This window comes from Artemia sp. Qi Xiang Cuo, chromosome 10 (assembly GCF_049724085.1).
Source record: "Artemia sp. Qi Xiang Cuo chromosome 10, ASM4972408v1, whole genome shotgun sequence".
NCBI lineage: Eukaryota > Metazoa > Arthropoda > Branchiopoda > Anostraca > Artemiidae > Artemia > Artemia sp. Qi Xiang Cuo.
In genome coordinates this window covers 46,511,023-46,530,275 of record NC_142803.1, presented here as the reverse complement: position 1 = coordinate 46,530,275, position 19,253 = coordinate 46,511,023, and the positions used below count along the sequence as shown (strand labels likewise).

Genomic DNA, 19,253 nt, shown 5'->3' with positions numbered 1-19,253 from the left:
ACTATATGAAATTTTTCTCCAAATTATTGGGGGGGGGGAGGCAAGTCCCCCTCTTGTTCCCTCCCAAACGACAATATTACAGATATAAGGCTAGTAACAAAAGAAAAACGTTTCGCAGCAACGAACCGCCTTGAAAATAACCTGAGAAGATATTATCTAATAAATTAAAACAAATTGCAAATCCCCTTAACTTGCATTTATCACTCCCCGAAAATCGCACATTTCAGAAGGAATTCCGTTACATTTCAGGAAGATTTTCACAAATGGAAGCGGTGAAAAGAAGAAAAAACTACACTGCAACAAACTGCCGTAGAAAAATTAAAAGTAATGTCAGCACAATCAAATAGTAATAACACTTATCAGCTTCTTTACATAAACCCACCAAGGACCGTACAAGTTCAATTTTCAATAGCTTGACAAATTATTTTAAACTTCCTCATCGTTGAAACTCCTTGGCATTGTCTGCATTGAAGTCAGTGTAAAGCCTTTTTATTAACTTTTTATAATCCTGTCAGCCTATGATTTAATTGCTTAAAAGTTCTTTTTTTATGGTAGCTTATATTAATAACTTATATAGTTTATACCTTACATAATTTATGGCGTGGTGGTATAAGTTATGGTGTATTAGAAGTCAGGGACTGACTGCACCTAGTATTTGTAAATACTTCTGAACAAATTACTTAACAGAAAGGATCACTACTACCAGGATTAAACAAACAAAAAACAAGTGAACTGAAAGTAAGACTGAAAAGTAAGACTGGAAGTAAAGAAGTACAAATTACTGAACAGAAAGGATCACTACTACCAGGATTAAATAAACAAAAAACGAGTGAACCTTAAGTAAGACTGAAAAATAAGACTGAAAGTGAAAAAAAGTAAAGAAAGTAAAGAAATGCAAGTAAGAAGCGACATTAAAACTTAAAACGAACAGAAATTATTCCGTATATGAAAGGGGTTGTCCCATCCTCAACGCCTCGCTCTTTACACTAAAGTTTTTTATTGTTTTAAAAAATAAATTTGTGAGACAGAGTCAAACTTTAGCGTAAAAAGCGAGGCGTTGAGGAGGGGACAGCCCCTTTCACATACGGAATAATTTCTGTATATAATATAGACTAATTTCCGATAGTTTCCGTCTTGCTGTGTGTGTTTTTCATCTCAGAAATAATCTACTGCAAACTACTGGACAGTTAGGATTTTTACGAGAACACATCCTGAAACACATCCATGTGCAGTTTCTGTAGTTTATAACTTACATAGTTTATAGTTTATATGGTAGTTTAAAGTTTTATATTAAAACTTTATTAGAACACATGCTAAATTTGTCAAAACAAATAAAACAGCTTTCTGTTGGTCAAGGCTAGGCCAAATACATAGTTAACATAGTAACTTTTACAATACATAGTAATACATAGTAACTTTTTAATCAGTACGACTTTTTCTTTACACAGTCATGCCAGAGTCATTCGTAGGGTTGGTAGTGCCCGGGGAAAAATCAATTGTAGTGCCCCCTTCCCGACTCAAAGATAAGCAAAAACGAATCAAAGTGAAGAATTTGATCAAAGTGAGCAACCTCCCAGCCACGACACCCGGAAATCTGCCCCAGTTGGCCCGCCCCCCCCCACTTTTGAAATGCTCTGCACAGTGAGAACAAACGGAAGTATATGAGCAGCTGAACCATTTTTTTCGTCAGAAGACCGTATGCAGAATATCGTACTCCACTGCTATAAAACTCTTCAAAAACCATTAGAAATTCACTCAAAGCTAAGTTTCGAGTTGCCTAAAAATCAAGCTGCGTGGATTTTTTTTACAGGATAATCCAGTCTCTAACAGTAAAATATATAGCCCCTTGCCTCGAAGACCTGTGACTATTACCCGTTCGTCGTAAAATTCTAGCTACTTTAAATTTCTAGCTTGGAAAGGGGTTAGGTTAGAAGCGTCCACCATTCGATGGCAAAAATAGGTGAACCTCTTATCACCTTTTTGCAGAGGAGGGGTAGATACTCTTTCCATGTATAAGCATGTCTATTGCCTTATAAGATGTTGCGAAATAATTTAAGACATTTTGTAAACCTTTTAACGTAGTCATATATATTATTATCTCGAAATCAACCACTGACACATGTGGTCTAAATCGAGTTTTCTAAGGGCAGGAGATACAGCGACTTTGTTATCACAGTGTGAGAATTTTGCTTGTTTGTGGCTACGTAATCGCGATCATTATGCGAAAAATCTGTTCGATCAAACTCAGCTTCCGCTCGTAGATATACATACGGCTTTCTAATTACCTAAAAAAACAACATAGTCTGGAAACTGTATTACATCAGGGTAAAAAGAAACACCGATAATCAAGGGCGTATCCAGAGGAGGGTTATTGGGTTTCCACCCCACACCCCCCCCCCCGAAATTTTTGTCCGACTCATAAAAAACTAACAAAATACATGTAAACAAATGGTACTTATTAAGAATCCGGTAAACACGCGAGAAGTGAAGTTTGGTTAATGCTAATGAAATAAAAACAAAATAGGATGAAAATATAACAGTTTATGAATAAATTTTGGCTATATATTTGCATATTATGGGGGGGGTAAAGCATAGCATATATCAAACACGTAACCTAACCTAGGTAGCCTACTTTGTTTTGTCCGATCAACCCCAAAAAACTGAAGCATAAGTATTTGTCACGGAGTCAGCAACACCTTACGATGCAGCGAGAACAGATTTTTCATGTAGCATCTTTGAGATTTCGATGCAGTTATACTCGCATGTTTACTGGATTCTTAATAAGTACCAAACAAATTTTTATGCGTTCTATAAAGTTTTTCTGTAACCTCCACCCCCTAAAAAGAATTGAAAAATATCCTCCACCGGACAGAAATCCTAGATACGCCCTTGCCGATAAGGACCTTTATGTGTTTTGAATGATTGTAAAGTAGTAATTGTAAAAAGAAAAAATTACTAACTTAGTTTTCATAACTGACAACTAGAGAGTCTGCTCTGCAAAGGGGGAAACGCAGCTTTTGTTTTGAATTCTTGACTGGGATGATGTTTGGTAAGACACAGTTGACTTTCAACTATTCACAAGGTCATAAGGACATAAAGAAGATAAAAGCACCGGCTTATCTAGAAATTGTAGCGCAGGTTGATAAAGGCCGCAACTCCAATTTTGTTCGGTCATTCATGTTGTACTTGATAAAAGAGAAAATAAATACGGTGATTACAGCATAAGCTTAATTTACAATTGCTGTAAGTTCATCAAGAATGTAGTTGTATATGAACTGTTAGACCTGAAGTCATGGATCAATGGATCTCTATTTATCAAGCTAAAAATCGGCTTCGTTACCGGATTGGGACCTTTGTGGATGTAAACTTACGGTGTCTCGCTAATTCCTTTACCCAGTGAATTCCCACTTACCATTCCACAGCTTAGTAATTCTAATACCCCAAGAAACCAAATAAAATGAAATAGATGGCATATAGTATCCTCATACATATAAAGCATCTGGGACCACAAGAACGTACGCAGTGGCAGGATCTTTGGGCCTGTGGCCTCCCCAGGATCTTGAAATTTTACAATTTGTTTTCTGATTTATTATATTTTCCATATGATTTATCTGTTTTCCAATTTTTTTTTGAAGTTTGCTCCCCCCCCTTCCTCCCGAAACAAATCATCGTCTATGGTGCGCTTTGAATGCAGCACTTTGGAAAACGATTGATAAAATGGGATTACGTTAGGAAGTTTTTGACCTTCCAAGCCCACCTTGGATTCCAGGAAAAACATTTAGTCTTTAAATTTTATTTGAAATTAGACTAAGAGATAAAGTTTGGAAACAAAATAGTAACTTTGCTAAGCAGTACCAATATACTAATGAAGGACTAAAGTAAACCTCACTCCCTCAGTCACAATTTTAAAATTACATAGGTCTGAACCTCCCTTTAAGAAAATTTCTGATACCATCCTAGCCAGGACTGAGGAGACGATATTAGTCAACTTGATTCTTAACAAAGAGACGAACTAGGTAAGGAATGAGGCTACGCACTGATTACCTTAATCACAAGCCTCATGAGAACGAATACCTATAACAAAGAACTTCACTTTTAACATGTGCATTGTAGCACAGTCTCTACAATTTTATGCCGAAATAAAAGTAATATTCAAAACTAGCGGCATATCTGCTGGTGCTGCTAATCTCATCACACTATAATAATGATGGCTGCTATTTACCTGCGCTTGTTGTCTCCTCAGTGCAACTTGGGCTGCCATAACTCTTTGTCTTTCTGCTATCAACGTGCACTTTGCACATTCACATTCCCGCCATCTGCAATATCGTTTATGGCCCTAATAATAACAAATTATCATTAGTCAAAATCAAACCTATGGCAAAAATAGTTGATCGAATGCCCAAAATCTATTTTTACAAGACTCTATTTTCTACATTAGCCAATAAACTCCATCCATTATGTGAATGGTAATTATGAATGTACCAAATTATTTTTCCTGTTCAGCCAATTCAGTCCACTACCCTTCCATAAAAAGTGTCCTGGCTTCTTTAATGTTTGGTTTTACTGAGAATGGAGTAAAATTATGAATATTCTTATGACTAATAGGACTTAACTAACCCTACGGTAGCAGAGTGGAATAACGCTCTGTTGGCAAACAGGACCTAGTGTTCGATTCTACCTACTGCAAAGTTCGGCAACTGGCTTACCACCAGTATCATGAAAATAATGTGTACCAAATTCTTTTTCCTGTGCAGCCAATTCAGTCCACTACCCTTCCATAAAAATGTCCTGGCTTTTTCATTTTTGGTTTTAACAAAGGATGGAGTAAATTTATGAATATTCTTATGATTAATGGGACTTAACTAACCCTACGGTAGCAGAGTGGAATAACGCTCTGTTTGGAAAACAGGGCTTAGTGTTCGATTCTAGCTACTGCAAAGTTCGGCAACTGGCTTACCACCAGTATCATGAAAAAATAGCATACAGTAGCATATGAAATGTCGAATTCAAGCCATATGCATCGTCAATGACTCTAGGGAATCTTCATCCTTTTTAATAGGGCTTAACTACAATATGGACTACAAGCAAAGCGCGAAACCTAAAGCTAAAGCTTGCCAAGGATATGGCATCGAAATGCAGTATCCTAGCCAAGAGGATTCGTACCAGGGTTGCCAACTGCCGACGTCAAAAAAGTGTGCAAATCAAGGCCAAAAGAGAGTGCAAGTTGTTAAAAGCGTGTGCAAGTCAAAAAATTTGCGCGCGCGCGGCTCCGGCCCCGCGCGCAGACCCTTTCACTGTTCTGACCATTTTTACGCCATTTACAGATAATTACCAGTTATTCTTCCATCGATAAACATATTATCTTTAAATTTTTCAATTTTATTCAAAATAAAGTTAGGAAATCAACCTCTAAATGATAAGTTAGATAATGATTATTATTCTTTTTTTAGCTTAAAAGGTAATGCTCTGCTTGAAATTTGCAGATGTTTATTTTGATTGCTTAGATCTTTAACTGAACTATAGTTGACTGCATCCAATGTTTAGTTAAAGTTTTTTCGCCATTTTATCCAAGCGTTTTGAAAGGAATATAAGAGGTCCAAGTAACTAGTCGTGAACTATAGCTGACTTCACTGTAGTCAAGTCAAGTACCGTACCCTAGCACAGCAAAAAAAAATGGAAGCAGAAACAAAACAGATTTATCAGCCTTCAAAACAGCACACAAAATTGCGCGTTTGTTGCATTTTTATTTGCATTTTATCACGTTATGCCTCGGTGTCTCCCAGAAAATTCGGAAACCGGTGAAAAAGAGGCAAACGATTGCCAAATCTCCAGATGAGGCAACATTTGGACTTTAGCATTTGAGATTTTCCAACGTTTGGTCATTGTAGTCAATCCGTTTGCTCATTTGTGAGCACAACTAAAAAAAAATTCAGACAGCTCATCTGTTTGCAGTGAACCTGCTGAGCACTCAATAGGCCAGTGTTTTGCAGGCTTCTCATGAGGCACAGTGCATTTGGTCCCAACTTTATACAATCAAGTGCAACAAAATGAGCTGGGCTCAACCAAACTTTAAATGGTTCTTGTACCTGCCGTATTTCTTTCTTTTTGAAATAGCACTTGAGAAGCAACAGATACGTCGGTCACGACATTTCCAAAAGCCTGTGAATCCGTGCTCCCTCAGCTTGAAACTCTTTGTTTAGTATATTGATCTTTTGTAAGACAAATGAAGAAAATAAAAAATAAGTTTCACAGATGTATCACAGATAAAAGAAAGAATTTTATTAGCCTTTTCTTTGGGTCCTCTCTCTCCAGTGGAGTCAACTTCTTCATGGTTGGTAAAGAATAAAAGGAGCAGGTTCCACTGCGCAAAGATCCGTTCTAAGGAAGCTTCAAGGGTGAGCCCCTTAAAGTCTGCAAAAGCTTATGGTTTTCCACATGACAGAAATTTTGGTAGATTTTTAGTTCATCCTGTCTTTTTGGGCTATTTGCCACATATACAACTACATCACAAATAAAAATGTCAGTTCCACCGTGCTGTTTCTTAGCTACACATGCAAACCAGAGAGCATAAGAATGGCCTGTGCAGCCTAGCACAAACAAATCTGGCACAAATTCTTTTAACTGTACACCAAGACCTTTTTTATGTCTAACGTAAACAGTTGTATTGTCAGACCCACTTGCCATTAAAATTTGTAAAGGCATTCCTAGGCTTTCCAAATGTCTAAGTAAGACTTTTTAGCCCTTCTGAAATGGCCTCACTTACTTGCAAAAGCCCCAGAAAGTCATCTCGCACTATATCTTTGGAGTCTTTGTAATTTGCTATAAGGACCAAGACCTTCTGGCAAGATTTATCGGTAGATTCGTCAACTATTAACGAGATATGAGCTTTCTTCAGTTCACAAGAAAGCACATCTCTTTCTACAAGGGCAATGACGTGTCTAATTATTCCACTAGTTTTAGTTTTGCCCTTATTGAAGCTTATACAAAGTTCTGAGTCTCCAAAAGCATTTTTCAGGACTGGGATTAAAGTGTCCATTTTTGTAATGAGAATGTCTTCCAAGACGACCCACGACGTAAGTTTCTAGCTGGCTTCAATTATAGACTCAGCATGTAATTTTTTGGGAAGGTCTTCATACTGCAGCATTGATGTCTGATTGTTCTGAACTCTGCTCTTGTGAAAGTTTGTTCTAAGATGGCGCCTCACATTTGCCAAACATCCGATTATGTCTTTATAACACACTTTACAGTATGCTAAGCCCTGGCATCATTTAAAAGACGATCAAAAATTAAATAAAAAACAAATTTTCTCAGCAACATTAAAACTTCATAATAAAACAACACTATATATATATATATATATATATATATATATATATATATATATATATATATATATATATATATATATATATATATATATATATATATATATATATATATATATATATATATATCGATTTAAAATAAATTCTTCGGATTTTGAACTGTTACACATTAGGCTAATGTAAAAAAAAAAAAAAAAAAATTCTGAAACTAGCAAATCCTTTAGAACATATTATTAGGCAACACCACATTGCGCTAAAAGAGTTCATTAGTGATTAAATTCGTGTGCAGCGTGTGAAGGACAAGCATTGTGCTTAACGCCATTTGCGTTGGGAAATAGATAAATAGCTTTTTTGCAACTCTTTATACGTCTAAATCAACCTAAACTCAACACGGCGATTCTGCTCAGGTAACTTTCTACTCAAGACCTTTCAAAACAGGCAGGTCAACGTAGGCAACACATAACAAAAGCATGATATATATATATATATATATATATATATATATATATATATATATATATATATATATATATATATATATATATATATATATATATATATATATATATATATATATATATATATATATATATATATATATATATATATATATATATATATATATATATATATATATATATATATATATATATATATATATATATATATATATATATATATATATATATATATATATATATATATATATATATATATATATATATATATATATATATATATATATACTTGGCCCAGTTAAAGATAGGAATGGGGTCGCAAATAGCGGTAAGGAAAAAACTAAAGAGAGATGGAACGAACATTTGACAATTTTCTAAACCGAGATAGAGTTGCAGGAAAAGATATAGAGGAAAAGAGAAAAGTTTGTGATACCTTGGATGTGAAAAAAGATTTGTTTTGTGAGGAGGGATGAGCAACACTGCTAAAAGGATTAAATAATAATAAGGCTCCGGGTGCGGATAGGGTGGTAAATGAGTTTCTTAAACATGGTGGCTCTGAGGTTAGAAATAAGCTACTGAAGATTATGAATATGATTTTTGAAAAAGGGGAAGTACCTAACAATTTTAGGAAAACCTTAATTAACCCACTTTATAAGACAGGTGATAAAAGTGAGTGTGGTAATTATCGAGGCATTAGTCTGGTCTCTGTAGGTAGTAAATTACTTAGTAATATGATACTTTTTAGACTGAGAGATGCCTAGACAAAGTTTTAAGAGAAGAGCAGTGCGATTTTAGAAAAGGTAGAGGGTGTGTCGACCAAATTTTCACTCTTAAGGCTAATAATTGAGAAGCGCCTGAGTTTTCAATCACCTTTGGTCCTCAGTTTTACAGATTATGAGCAAGCGTTCGATTCTGTTGATAGAAGGGCTTTAGTAAAGGTTTTATCCTTGTATGGTATACCAGGCAAATACATTAAAGGGATTAGTGCTGTGTGCTGGAATAACATTGCTGTGGCTAAGGTAGGAAATAAGGTAAGCAGCTGGTTTTTTATTAAATCAGGTGTTAAGCAGGGTTGTGTTCTATCCCCTCTTGTATGGATTATTTTGATGGACTTTGTTTTAATGAGCACAGGAAAGGCAATGGGAGACCACGGAATCAAATGGGGAGGAAACAGTCTCCTGGACCTGGATTATGCTGATGATTTAAGCATCCTAGATGAAAGTTTGAGCAAAATGAATGAAGTTTTAGAGGTTTTGCGAGTTCAGGGGGCTAGAATTGGTTTGAAAATTAATGTTAGGAAGACTAAGTCACTAAGGCTAGGAATAAGTGAAGATGAAAAGGTGACGAAAAGATTGATCAGGTGGGAAGCTTCACTTACCTTGGTAGTATTATTAGTAAAGATGGTGGGAGCAGTGAATATGTTGAATATAGAATAGTCAAGGCTCAGGGTGTTTTTTCACAGTTAAAAAAGTCTGGAAGAATAGGAAGATAAGTCTGCAAACCAAGATTAGAATATTAGAAGCTAGAGTGATGACAGTGGTCAGATATGGCTCTGAAGCATGGACGCTCCGAAAAGCGGATGAAGATTTGCTGGATGTTTGCCAGAGAAATTGCTTAAGGATTGTTCTGGGTACCCGGCTGACTAACCGTATTTCAAACAAATGGCTATACGAAAAATGTGGTTCAATGCCGCTCTCTAGGGCTATAATAAAAGAAAGGTTGAGGTGGCCGGGGCACGTTGTGTGGATGAAGGATGACAGATTGCCGAAGATTGTTCTTTTCGGCCAACCATCTAGGGCTAAACGGAAAGCAGGTCGTACCCATCTGGAGTGGGAGGACGTCATAAAGAAAGATTTAAAGGAAATAGAAACTTCGTGGGCGGGTTTAAAAAGGGAGGCTTTGAATAGATTGGGGTGGAGGAGGAGCGTACTTAGCTGTGTTGGCCTCAGGCGGCTTGGTGCTGCGGTGAGTTGTTAGTAGTAATAGTAGTATATATATAACTGTGGTTTTTTGGATTTTAGGGGGGAAAGGTACCTAGGTTAGGTTAGGTTACGTATTTAATATATGCATTGATCCTCCCCCCCCCCCTAATGCGCAAATATATAGCCCAAATTTATTTATAAAGTATTATATAGTCATCCTATTTCATTTTATTTCGTTAGGATTAACCGAACTTGACTTTTTAGAGAGGCCCGGATAATGCGAAAGTACCAAAGTTTTAGACAAAAAAGCCAATTGAGTTTTCTGTTCCTTTTACGGGCTTTAGTTTTCCATAACAACAACCGGTAAACACAACAACGGGTAATAAGGTCTGCAAACGAGTGAGTGCGCGTGCCGAGTGCCGGGACAATTATTGCTCGTTTATAAAGATAGTATATGTACACACATATATATATATATATATATATATATATATATATATATATATATATATATATATATATATATATATATATATATATATATATATATATATATATATATATAATACATAGATTTGACAGAGTGAATAATGTCTTCTAGATAGTACTCTAGCAAAATTTAATTTTATTATAAAATGCGAAAGTAGTGCAAAATTATTGCAAAATAAGATGCAAAATTATTTCAGTTTAATAAAAAAAAATGACAAGGAAGCTCTGGTAATGAAAATAAAAAGAATCAAACTCCTTGGAGGTCAGAAGTAACGCGATGTTCACCTTTAGAACAGAAACAATCCCCAAATTTGGGCACCTATTATGTTTTGTTTACGGCACCTCCTAAGTTTTCTGGTACCTCTTTATCTTAAGTTCAATTTCTCACCTTTAGAGCAGAAACAACTCCGTGATTCCGACACCTTGCGCATTTTGGCGTACGCTGATATCGTTCAGAAGCACGGAAAAATATAGCTGCTGCAGCAGCGGCTTGCATTGGATCAGCTGTAGAGTGTGTTAACTGCTGTGCATGCATGGGATTTGAAGCCGAGGAGATCCCTCCAAGGCTTGTTAAAAACGCGTGGGGACGTGACATCTGGGTTGGCATAGGAGGGCTTGGATCTTGTGGGCATCTCGGAGTTTGCTTTGAAGACGAGGCAAGGTCCATATCCTAAAAAGCATATTAATTTAGCACCATATTTGATTTACAAGGATCCCACTTTGTTGCGAACATTTAGTTCGTTTATAGTAACATTCTAAATCGGTTGAAGTAAAGTTTCCGGTCTCTTGGAGGGTGCAAAAACATTACATTCACCATATCAGGCTCGCCGGATCTTGTTTTGTTTCCGTTTATTTTTATTTTTTTTGGGGGGGGGGGGAATCTCAAGAGCGGCGCAACTCCAGAAACCGAAAACTGAGAAATTACAGAGGAAACAGAATATTATAGGAACACATTTCGAGAACCGGAGGGGACAAGTGCTCAAAACCCCCCACCTCCGATGTATGCAGGCCTACTTGTATTATGAGCGTGTGGTCAACAGGTTGGGAAATAATTTTCTTAAAAAGAATACGCTATTAGACACAAATAGCCTATTCCATTTCGATAAATTATGCATTTTTTCAGGGTGAAGAGATTTTCAAATGCTTCAAGGAGTTTTCCTGTCCTTCTGTGTACTGGTATGCATGGAGCCAATCTGGAGCTGAGCTGGAGCCAAGCTTCTCATTATCAATCCAGGGAAAGTGTGGTTTTCGTCAATCGCATAATACTTGGTGGCGTTTTAATTGCCCCCCCCCCCCTCAAATGAGGCCAAATATAGCCCAAGTCTATCTACAATAATTTGTTAGTTTTGAAGGTTTTCCATTGCCTTTTGTGCTTTTTTTTTATCAACAGTTGAATCACAATACCAAATAAGCCAGTTCAAAAAAGAAAAGATACTTACGTGTTATCCCAACCACACTCAAGAAGTTTTATCTGTTTAAAACCTGTTTTTCAGAGTGCACTCTCAGACAGTCAGCTTAAGCTGACTGAGATAAACTACTATGCAGGTAATTCTTTGTTGTATTCTCTGTAATTCTCTGTTGTAGTTTCCCTAATTTTGTTACTAAAGAATTATATGTTCATCATATTAAGGTATATCTCATTACGATTAACCTAACTTCACTTCTTGAGTGTGGTCGGATAACACGTAAATACAAAAAAAACAGGTACTTATGCATTATACAGGCCCAACGAAAGAAGTTAAGTTTGGTTAATGCTATTGAAATAAAATAAAATAGGATGAATATATAATAGTTTAGAAACAAAATTGGGCTATATATTTGTACATTAGGGGGGGGAGGGAATTATAGCATATATTAAATACGTAACCTAACCTAACCTAGGTACCCCCCCCCCAAAAAAAAAACCTCAAAAAACAATCGTTTAGATATTGTAAGCTCGATAAGAAACCACGCTTTGCAATCAATTTAGATAGCAAATACCCGCTTGACGGGTCTCCATGTCTGGTTTCCTTATATATTATATAGCGATGGTTGCCCGTATAATGCATAAGTACCAAAAAACATCAACAACAAGACCAGCAAACTTTTGTATATAACCTAAGACTACGTAGCTATGGGGGGGGGGGGGCTTGGATACACTTAGGCTGCATCTATACACAATTATTCTATCTATTTCTGTTTTATTTTTTTATTTGATTTCTACCCTATATCAAACCTTAACCGAGGAATATTGGATTTGAAAGGAAAATTATACTTAGAATAAAAAAACGACAAGAAAAAGGTAGTATTTATATTTCTGTCTCTTCCACCGCCCTAAATATACGCCGACAAAAAAAAATAAACATACCAGCGACTAAAGCTTTAGTCCAACCCTAAATAACTCTTTATACCTTAGAACTTGACAACTAACTCAGCAGTTTCGTAGTTTCTTAATGTTGTATCATTCTGACAACTACTGACAAGCGTATAAGTTGCAACCAATAGCAATTGTGAAATTGCAATTGAAAAGCCCCTTATTTAGTTTCGACCAATCAGAGGACAGGAAGTTTATCAGTGGAATATCTCTTTTCTACTCGTACACAAGCAACAATTTCAGTTTTAGGATTTTCACAGAAGACTGGAAAATTTGGAAAAAGAAAAGAGAAAGAAAGTAAGGGAAAAGAAGGAACTTCCAGTATTCCAGTTTATCAATGTGCTTCATTCGCGAGGTGGCTATAGGAATGGCTATGGCTATAGGTAATCCAGACTGACTTTCGCAAAAAGATAAGAATTGTCTAAACTTGTATAGTGAATCCATGCTGCTAGTGGAGAGTATTGCCTAGCGGAAAATAAAAGCGTTGAAATTTATATTATTACTCAAGTCTTGAATGCGGACAGGGGAGGGGGCAGACAGTGGCGTGAATCCACGAAAATGTAGGGAAGGGTGCGGTAAATGTATTTTCCAAAATCAAGGGCAGAAACCCAAGCATGGCACATACCCCTCCCCACCCCCGATTCATACCACTGGAGGCAGGGGGCTAGGTCCCCTGGGAAACAAGAACAACATATATATATATATATATATATATATATATATATATATATATATATATATATATATATATATATGCTTTCCGTTTAGCCCTAGATGGTTGCCCGAAAAGAACAATATTCGCAATCTGTCATCCTTCATCCGAACAACGGGTCCTAGCCACCTTAACCATTCTTTCATTGTAGCCCTAGAGAACGGTGTTGAACCATATTGTTCGTATAACCCATTGTTTGAAATACGGTCAGTCAGCCGGGTACCCAGAACAAGCCTTAAGCTATTTCTCTGGAAAACATCTAGCAAGTCTTCATCCGCTTTTCGGAGCGTCCATGCTTCAGAGCCATATTTGACCACTGCCATCACTGTAGCTTCTAATATTCTAATCTTGGTTTGCAGACTTTTCTTCCCACTCTTCCAAACTTTTTTTAACTGTGAAAAAAAAAACACCCTGAGCCTTGGCTATTTTGCTTTTAACATCTTCGCTGCTCCCACCATCTTTGGTAATAATACTACCAAGGTAAGTGAAGCTGGCCACCTGATCAATATTTTCATTACCCAACGTCACCTTTTCGTCTTCACTTACTCCTAGCCTTAGTGACTTAGTCTTCCTAACATTAATTTTCAAACCTATTCTAGCACCCTGAACTCGCAAAACCTCTAAAACTTCATTCATTTTGCTCAAAATTTCATCTAGGATGCTTAAATCATCAGTATAATCCAAGTCCAGAAGACTTTTTCCTCCCCATTTGATTCCGTGGTCTCCCATTGCCTATCCTGTGCTCCTTAACGACAAAGTCCATCAAAATAATCCATACAATGGGGGATATTAGATGGGTAAAACTAAACTTTATCAAACTTATATATCTATTTGAAGTCAACATAAAAATCTGATTCTTTTGATATATCTATTGGTATCAAAATTTCATTTTTTTAGAGTTTCCGTTACTATTGAGCTGGGTCACTCCTTACTTACAGTTCGTTACCATGAACTGTTTGATAAGTTTTAGGTTCATTGTGTCCTGCGAAAGCGATCTGTTATTTTGTCTCATTTAGAGGTAAAATTTCTAATGCCCGAAATATTGAATATCATTCAATTACTGGCAATGACGCGACGTTTAAACAATAAAAAAATAAGCAAATGATCTTATCTAGTCAAATATGTCAAGATCGATGCGGTCGACTATGAAGATGAATATAGGCTAAAATTTAAGAGGTAAAAGAGGCTCATTTGGAGGGAAAATTACTAATACCTGAAACATTGCGTACCATTTAGTTTTGGTGGTAACGCGACGTTTAAACTATGGAAAAGTAAGCAAATGAACTTATGGGTTCAAATATATTAAGCTAGATGCGGCTGCCGATGGAGTTGAATATAAGATTTAATTTGGATGCAATAAAGATGCTTCGAATCCGTCAAAATTGTAGTTTAATATTTTTTGGGGGAAAGAAATTAAGTTGGTAGTCCCTAGCCCATGCCCAAAACATATAAAGATTCGAACAATAAAAACTGAGTTTATCCGTCGCGCCATTGAAACAAAAGGGGGATTTTGGTATATCATTTTACGCTTTTATTTAATGGAGAGAGACGCAAATTAGTGGAAATTGAAGAAACCATTATCTCAAATTTGAAAGGATGGTTAGACATTATAATTAAAACTACTTCGGAAAAAAGTATTGTCTTTGTTAGTTAGAACAAAATGCAGATGTTTTACAGCTTAGAATAGATTCCAGATCGTTTGTTTCTCTAGTGCCCGGATATACCAATTGTAAATTGATATATAGATATGTGATAACCGAAATTATATTTAGTAACAAATATACGATGGAGAGGCTAGGCCCCAGGAATTTGCTAAGGAACAGGGATTTGGGTCGGTTTGTTTCGATACTCATGGAATATAGCAAAATAATTTTATAGGGTGTAAGTTAGTAAAGTGTTATTTTTCATTTGAAATTGTATGGTAAGTATTACTTTTTCGTATTCTTAGCATTTTATTAATATATATATATATATTTAATATAGTTCAGGGAAACCAGCGGCTTCGCCGCTGGGCCCCGGCACGGCTACGGGGCAGGCTTCTATATATGGATTCTCATTGTCACTTGTCTTCTAACCACAGGCAATGTGAACCTCTTCTTGATGTTATGATGTTACCACAGGTTCGTTACAACCACGATGGGAAAAATACTAATTCTTCCTTGAAGTTGTGAACTATCTAGATCGTTTATGCGGCCAGAAATGTCAATGTGCCAATTTTAAGTAAAAAACAAACAAATTTGGCCGATTTCCTGGACGGGCTCCGGCATGGCTACGAAGCAGGTTTAGGTTGACCGAACGCCGCCGACAAGAGGCCCGGTCGAGCGCCGCTGAAGTGTCGCAACGCCACTGGCTCGCCGCAGGTGCGCCGCCGCTGGCAAAGGTGGTGGCGTTTGGTCGACATTAAATTAATTTTTCGGCAATTCTTTATTGCGTCAACCGCAAAGTAGGAGCTTTTCCTTCTCGTGTGGTTTAGTATTTCGATTTTCCTGATTAGAAATCAATCAGGGCTTCCACTATCCCCAAATTTTCGAGTATTTCCCCTAAAATCTATGCGTCACGCCGAAAAAAAATTTAGTTCCCCGAATCCCCGAAAATCACGCAATCACGGTGCCATCCCTAGCGATTTATAATCAGTGACTTTCTCTTCCAAATATTACTTTGCGTACCATAATTCTTCACTACTCTCTGGTTCGTCAATTTTCGTCTCTTTTATTACTTTGCATAAGAACCAGACAGATGCAATGTGCAATTGTATTGCAAATATTGCAATATACACAGTTCTTCATATGTTGACAAAACAAGTATCGTCTTTATGAAAAGAGTTTAAATCATTTCGAATCCAGTTTCCCAATTGCAATTCCTTACATCATTCGTAGTCAAGAAATTTATTTTCAAGTTGAATAAAATTATAGAACGCAACACTCACTACAGTTTGATTTTGAAATTGATAGCAGAAAGATCGTTTCTACAGCTGAATTGTAAGTTTGCAGAATGTTTTTTTTTCTTTTGCTGTATTTAGATAAGAATTTCTTAATTTTTAATACTCAATTGTTGAACCCCTGATAGATTAAAGAAAATACAATCTTCACTCTGAAAATATTTTACCCCCCCCCCCACCCAAAAAAACAAAACAAACCTTCTATTGAGACAAAATTTATCTATAGACTAATCTATGTACAAGCTTGGGGAATTAAAGATTGAAACGGAAGTTACCCCAAAAATACGATTCCTAAATAAATTGCAAATTATTGCCTATAGTGGGGGATAGGGGGCTATCATTTTTAAATTATAATACCTCATTTCTTATATCGAAAGCAGGGATGCCAAAAAGATATTTATTTTTTTCATTTAAAGCGGAGATGGAAAAAATACTATCAAATTCCCTGGGAAACCATTGAAATATTTTGATAAACCCAAGGCCCCCCATTAGAACTTGTCCATTGTCTTGGATATTTTGATATATATATATATATATATATATATATATATATATATATATATATATATATATTGAAGGACCTGAGGATTTCCGAATTTCCTACCCTGTCGGACCATCAGGAGCGTTCGATTTTTCGGAGGTGTTTCGTCTGGATGGCATCTACCTTCAGATTCTGTGTCTGAGTCAGCGACCAAGTCTCGGCAGAATAGAGCATAATGCTGGCAACCGAAGCAGAATATATTCGTGCTTTGGTGAGGCGGCTTATCTGGGGTTTATGGAAGACTGTTTTTAGAAGGCGACCGAAGACAGAGTTTGCTTTTGCCGCTCTTGCTGATATTTCGGCATCTAGGCATCCGTTTGAGCAGACAATTGAACCAAGGTAGGTAAACTGCTTGACTACCTCTACAGTTTGGCCACAAATTTCCACAGATGACAGGGGGTTGGACGGCGTTTTCTCAACAGGTATTATCTTGATCTTCGACCAATTTATTTTCAGACCGAGTTTCTCAGCGGCAGAGGCCAGTGTTTCCAGTGTAGTTTTGAGGTCACTAATGTTTTCACATATTAGCGCGACGTCGTCGGCAAAGTCGACGTCTGAAAGAACTCTTCCAGCAAAGCCTATGCCAAACGACTGCACCTGCTGTGTTTTATTCAGGATGTGGTCTATTACACAATTAAAGAGCTCAGGTGCAGCGGCACATCCTTGCCGGACACCGTTTTTAATTTTGAAACATCCAGAAGGCCGTCCATTTACGATCACCGCACTTTCAGTGTTATTATACAGCTCTTTGAGGAGACGGACGATTTTCGTGGGTACGCCAGCAGACTGGAAGATTAACCATAGTGACTGCCTATCGACGGTGTCGAAGGCAGATCGAAAATCGACAAAGGCAATGTACGCCTTCCTCTTATATTCATGAGTTTTCTCTACTAGCTGTCTAATCGTATGGATTTGCTTGGTGGTGGACCTGCCTGGCATGAAGCCAGCTTTCTGTGGGAAACGGAGGGCTTGGAGGTAGCTTGTTGCCTGTTTGAGAAGCAGCATAGTAAAGAGCTTTCCAGGAAATGAGAGTAAAGTTATACCACGGTATTTGTCACATTCTTGTTTGCTCCCCTTCCTCTTGTAGATTGGTACAAGTAGGCCCTTCTTCCAGTCTGAGGGGATTTTTTCAGAGTGCCACACAAGGTTAAACAGCATTTGTAGCCAGAGGATAATGGCTGGACCTCCATTTTTAAGGAAATCCGATGTTAGGCCACAATATTCCTGGCACTTTGTTATTCTTTAGCTTGCGGGTGGCAGCTTTTATCTCCTCAGCTGCAAATTCAGGACCATCAGGAGCAGGTATGGTAGTGGCCGCAGTAGCTGCAAGCTTGTGGTCCGTCTGGTCTGCTAGATCTGAGTTCAGCAGTTTCTCAAAGTGGTCCTTCGACTGGCGGAGGTATTGTGATTGGTCGTAGATATTTTCATCGCTAGTGCTTCGAAGGTAAGACATAGTTTGAGTGTGTTGACCTGAAAGCTCACGAAGAATCTTGTAGGTGGCTCCACTGCCTTTTTTCTTGGTGACCTCTTGCAGTTCGGATGCCTTGATCTCAATAAATGCCTTGCCTTGTTTATGCAGCATGGAATCGCACTCTCTCTTTAGCAGTCTGTATGTAGCCATGTCCCCGCCAAGACGTGCTTCTCGCCTGAGCTCTATGATGGCAAGAGAGTGATTACTGATCCAGTCCTTTTTCTTCCGTTGTCTCATTCCAACAACGTCAGTTGCTGCCGCAAGAGTGTTCTCTTTGAAGGACTTCCATGCAACTTCACTATCATCGCATTGGCCGAGGACCTCAAATCTGTTGGATATCTCCACATGGTACCGCTCAGCCAGAGCGGGGTCCTGTTGGATGCGACCGGCATCAATTTTCTGAGAAGACTGGTTACTCTTCATAGCTTTGAGGTGGAGCTTAATTTTGGCTGCTACCAGCCGGTGGTCAGTGTTCGCGAGCTCAGCGCCACGGTAGGTGCGGCAATTCTGGACAGACGACAGCCATCGTCGACGTACGATGATGTCGTCGAGCATCTTCTTTGTTGATCCATCATTGCTATACCAGGTGTGCTTGGCTATATTTGGTCTCTGGAACCATGTGTTCGCAATCGTTAGATTGTGGGCCAGACAACAATTCAGCAGCCTCTCTCCATTCTCGTTTAGGCTATCCACTGTAACAGGTCCAACAGCGAGATCCCACAGGCCTGATTCATTTGAAACACTTGCATTCAAGTCTCCTAGGAGGAGGAGGTAGTCATGGGGAGGTACAGAAGATAGTTCAGAACTAAACAGGTTATAGAAATCGTCTTTGTCTTCTTCATCAGCGTCGTTTGTGGGGGCATAGCACGTAATGACAGTTATTTTGCCGTGCTTCCCATCCAGTCTTGCGGTCAGGAGTCTAGGCGATACTGGTGCGAATGACAGGAGGGCCCTACGTGCAGCACTGTTCAGTACTAGGCCAACGCCTCCTCTTCTTTGGCTACCGCCAGCCCACAGCAATGTGCGTCCTTCATTTATGTCCTC

The 19,253-nt window shown here is 37.7% G+C and overlaps 1 protein-coding gene across 2 annotated transcripts in view; it reads right to left on the bottom strand.

Annotated features, from left to right (window-relative positions):
• LOC148947825 (doublesex- and mab-3-related transcription factor A2-like) overlaps positions 1–12,607 on the bottom strand; it is a 43,910-nt gene extending 31,303 nt beyond the window's left edge. Inside the window, exons 1-3 of one of the 2 annotated variants that reach the window (XM_089095103.1) lie at positions 12,585–12,607; positions 10,583–10,864; positions 4,223–4,336 (exon numbers count right to left, since the gene is read on the bottom strand). In XM_089095103.1, the coding sequence (XP_088951229.1) occupies positions 4,223–4,336; positions 10,583–10,861 (393 nt within the window). In that variant the 5' untranslated portion in view covers positions 10,862–10,864; positions 12,585–12,607. The remainder of the gene's footprint in view (positions 1–4,222; positions 4,337–10,582; positions 10,865–12,584) is intronic. The other variant, XM_089095104.1, reaches the window with a different exon arrangement.
• Positions 12,608–19,253: the final 6,646 nt, after the last annotated feature.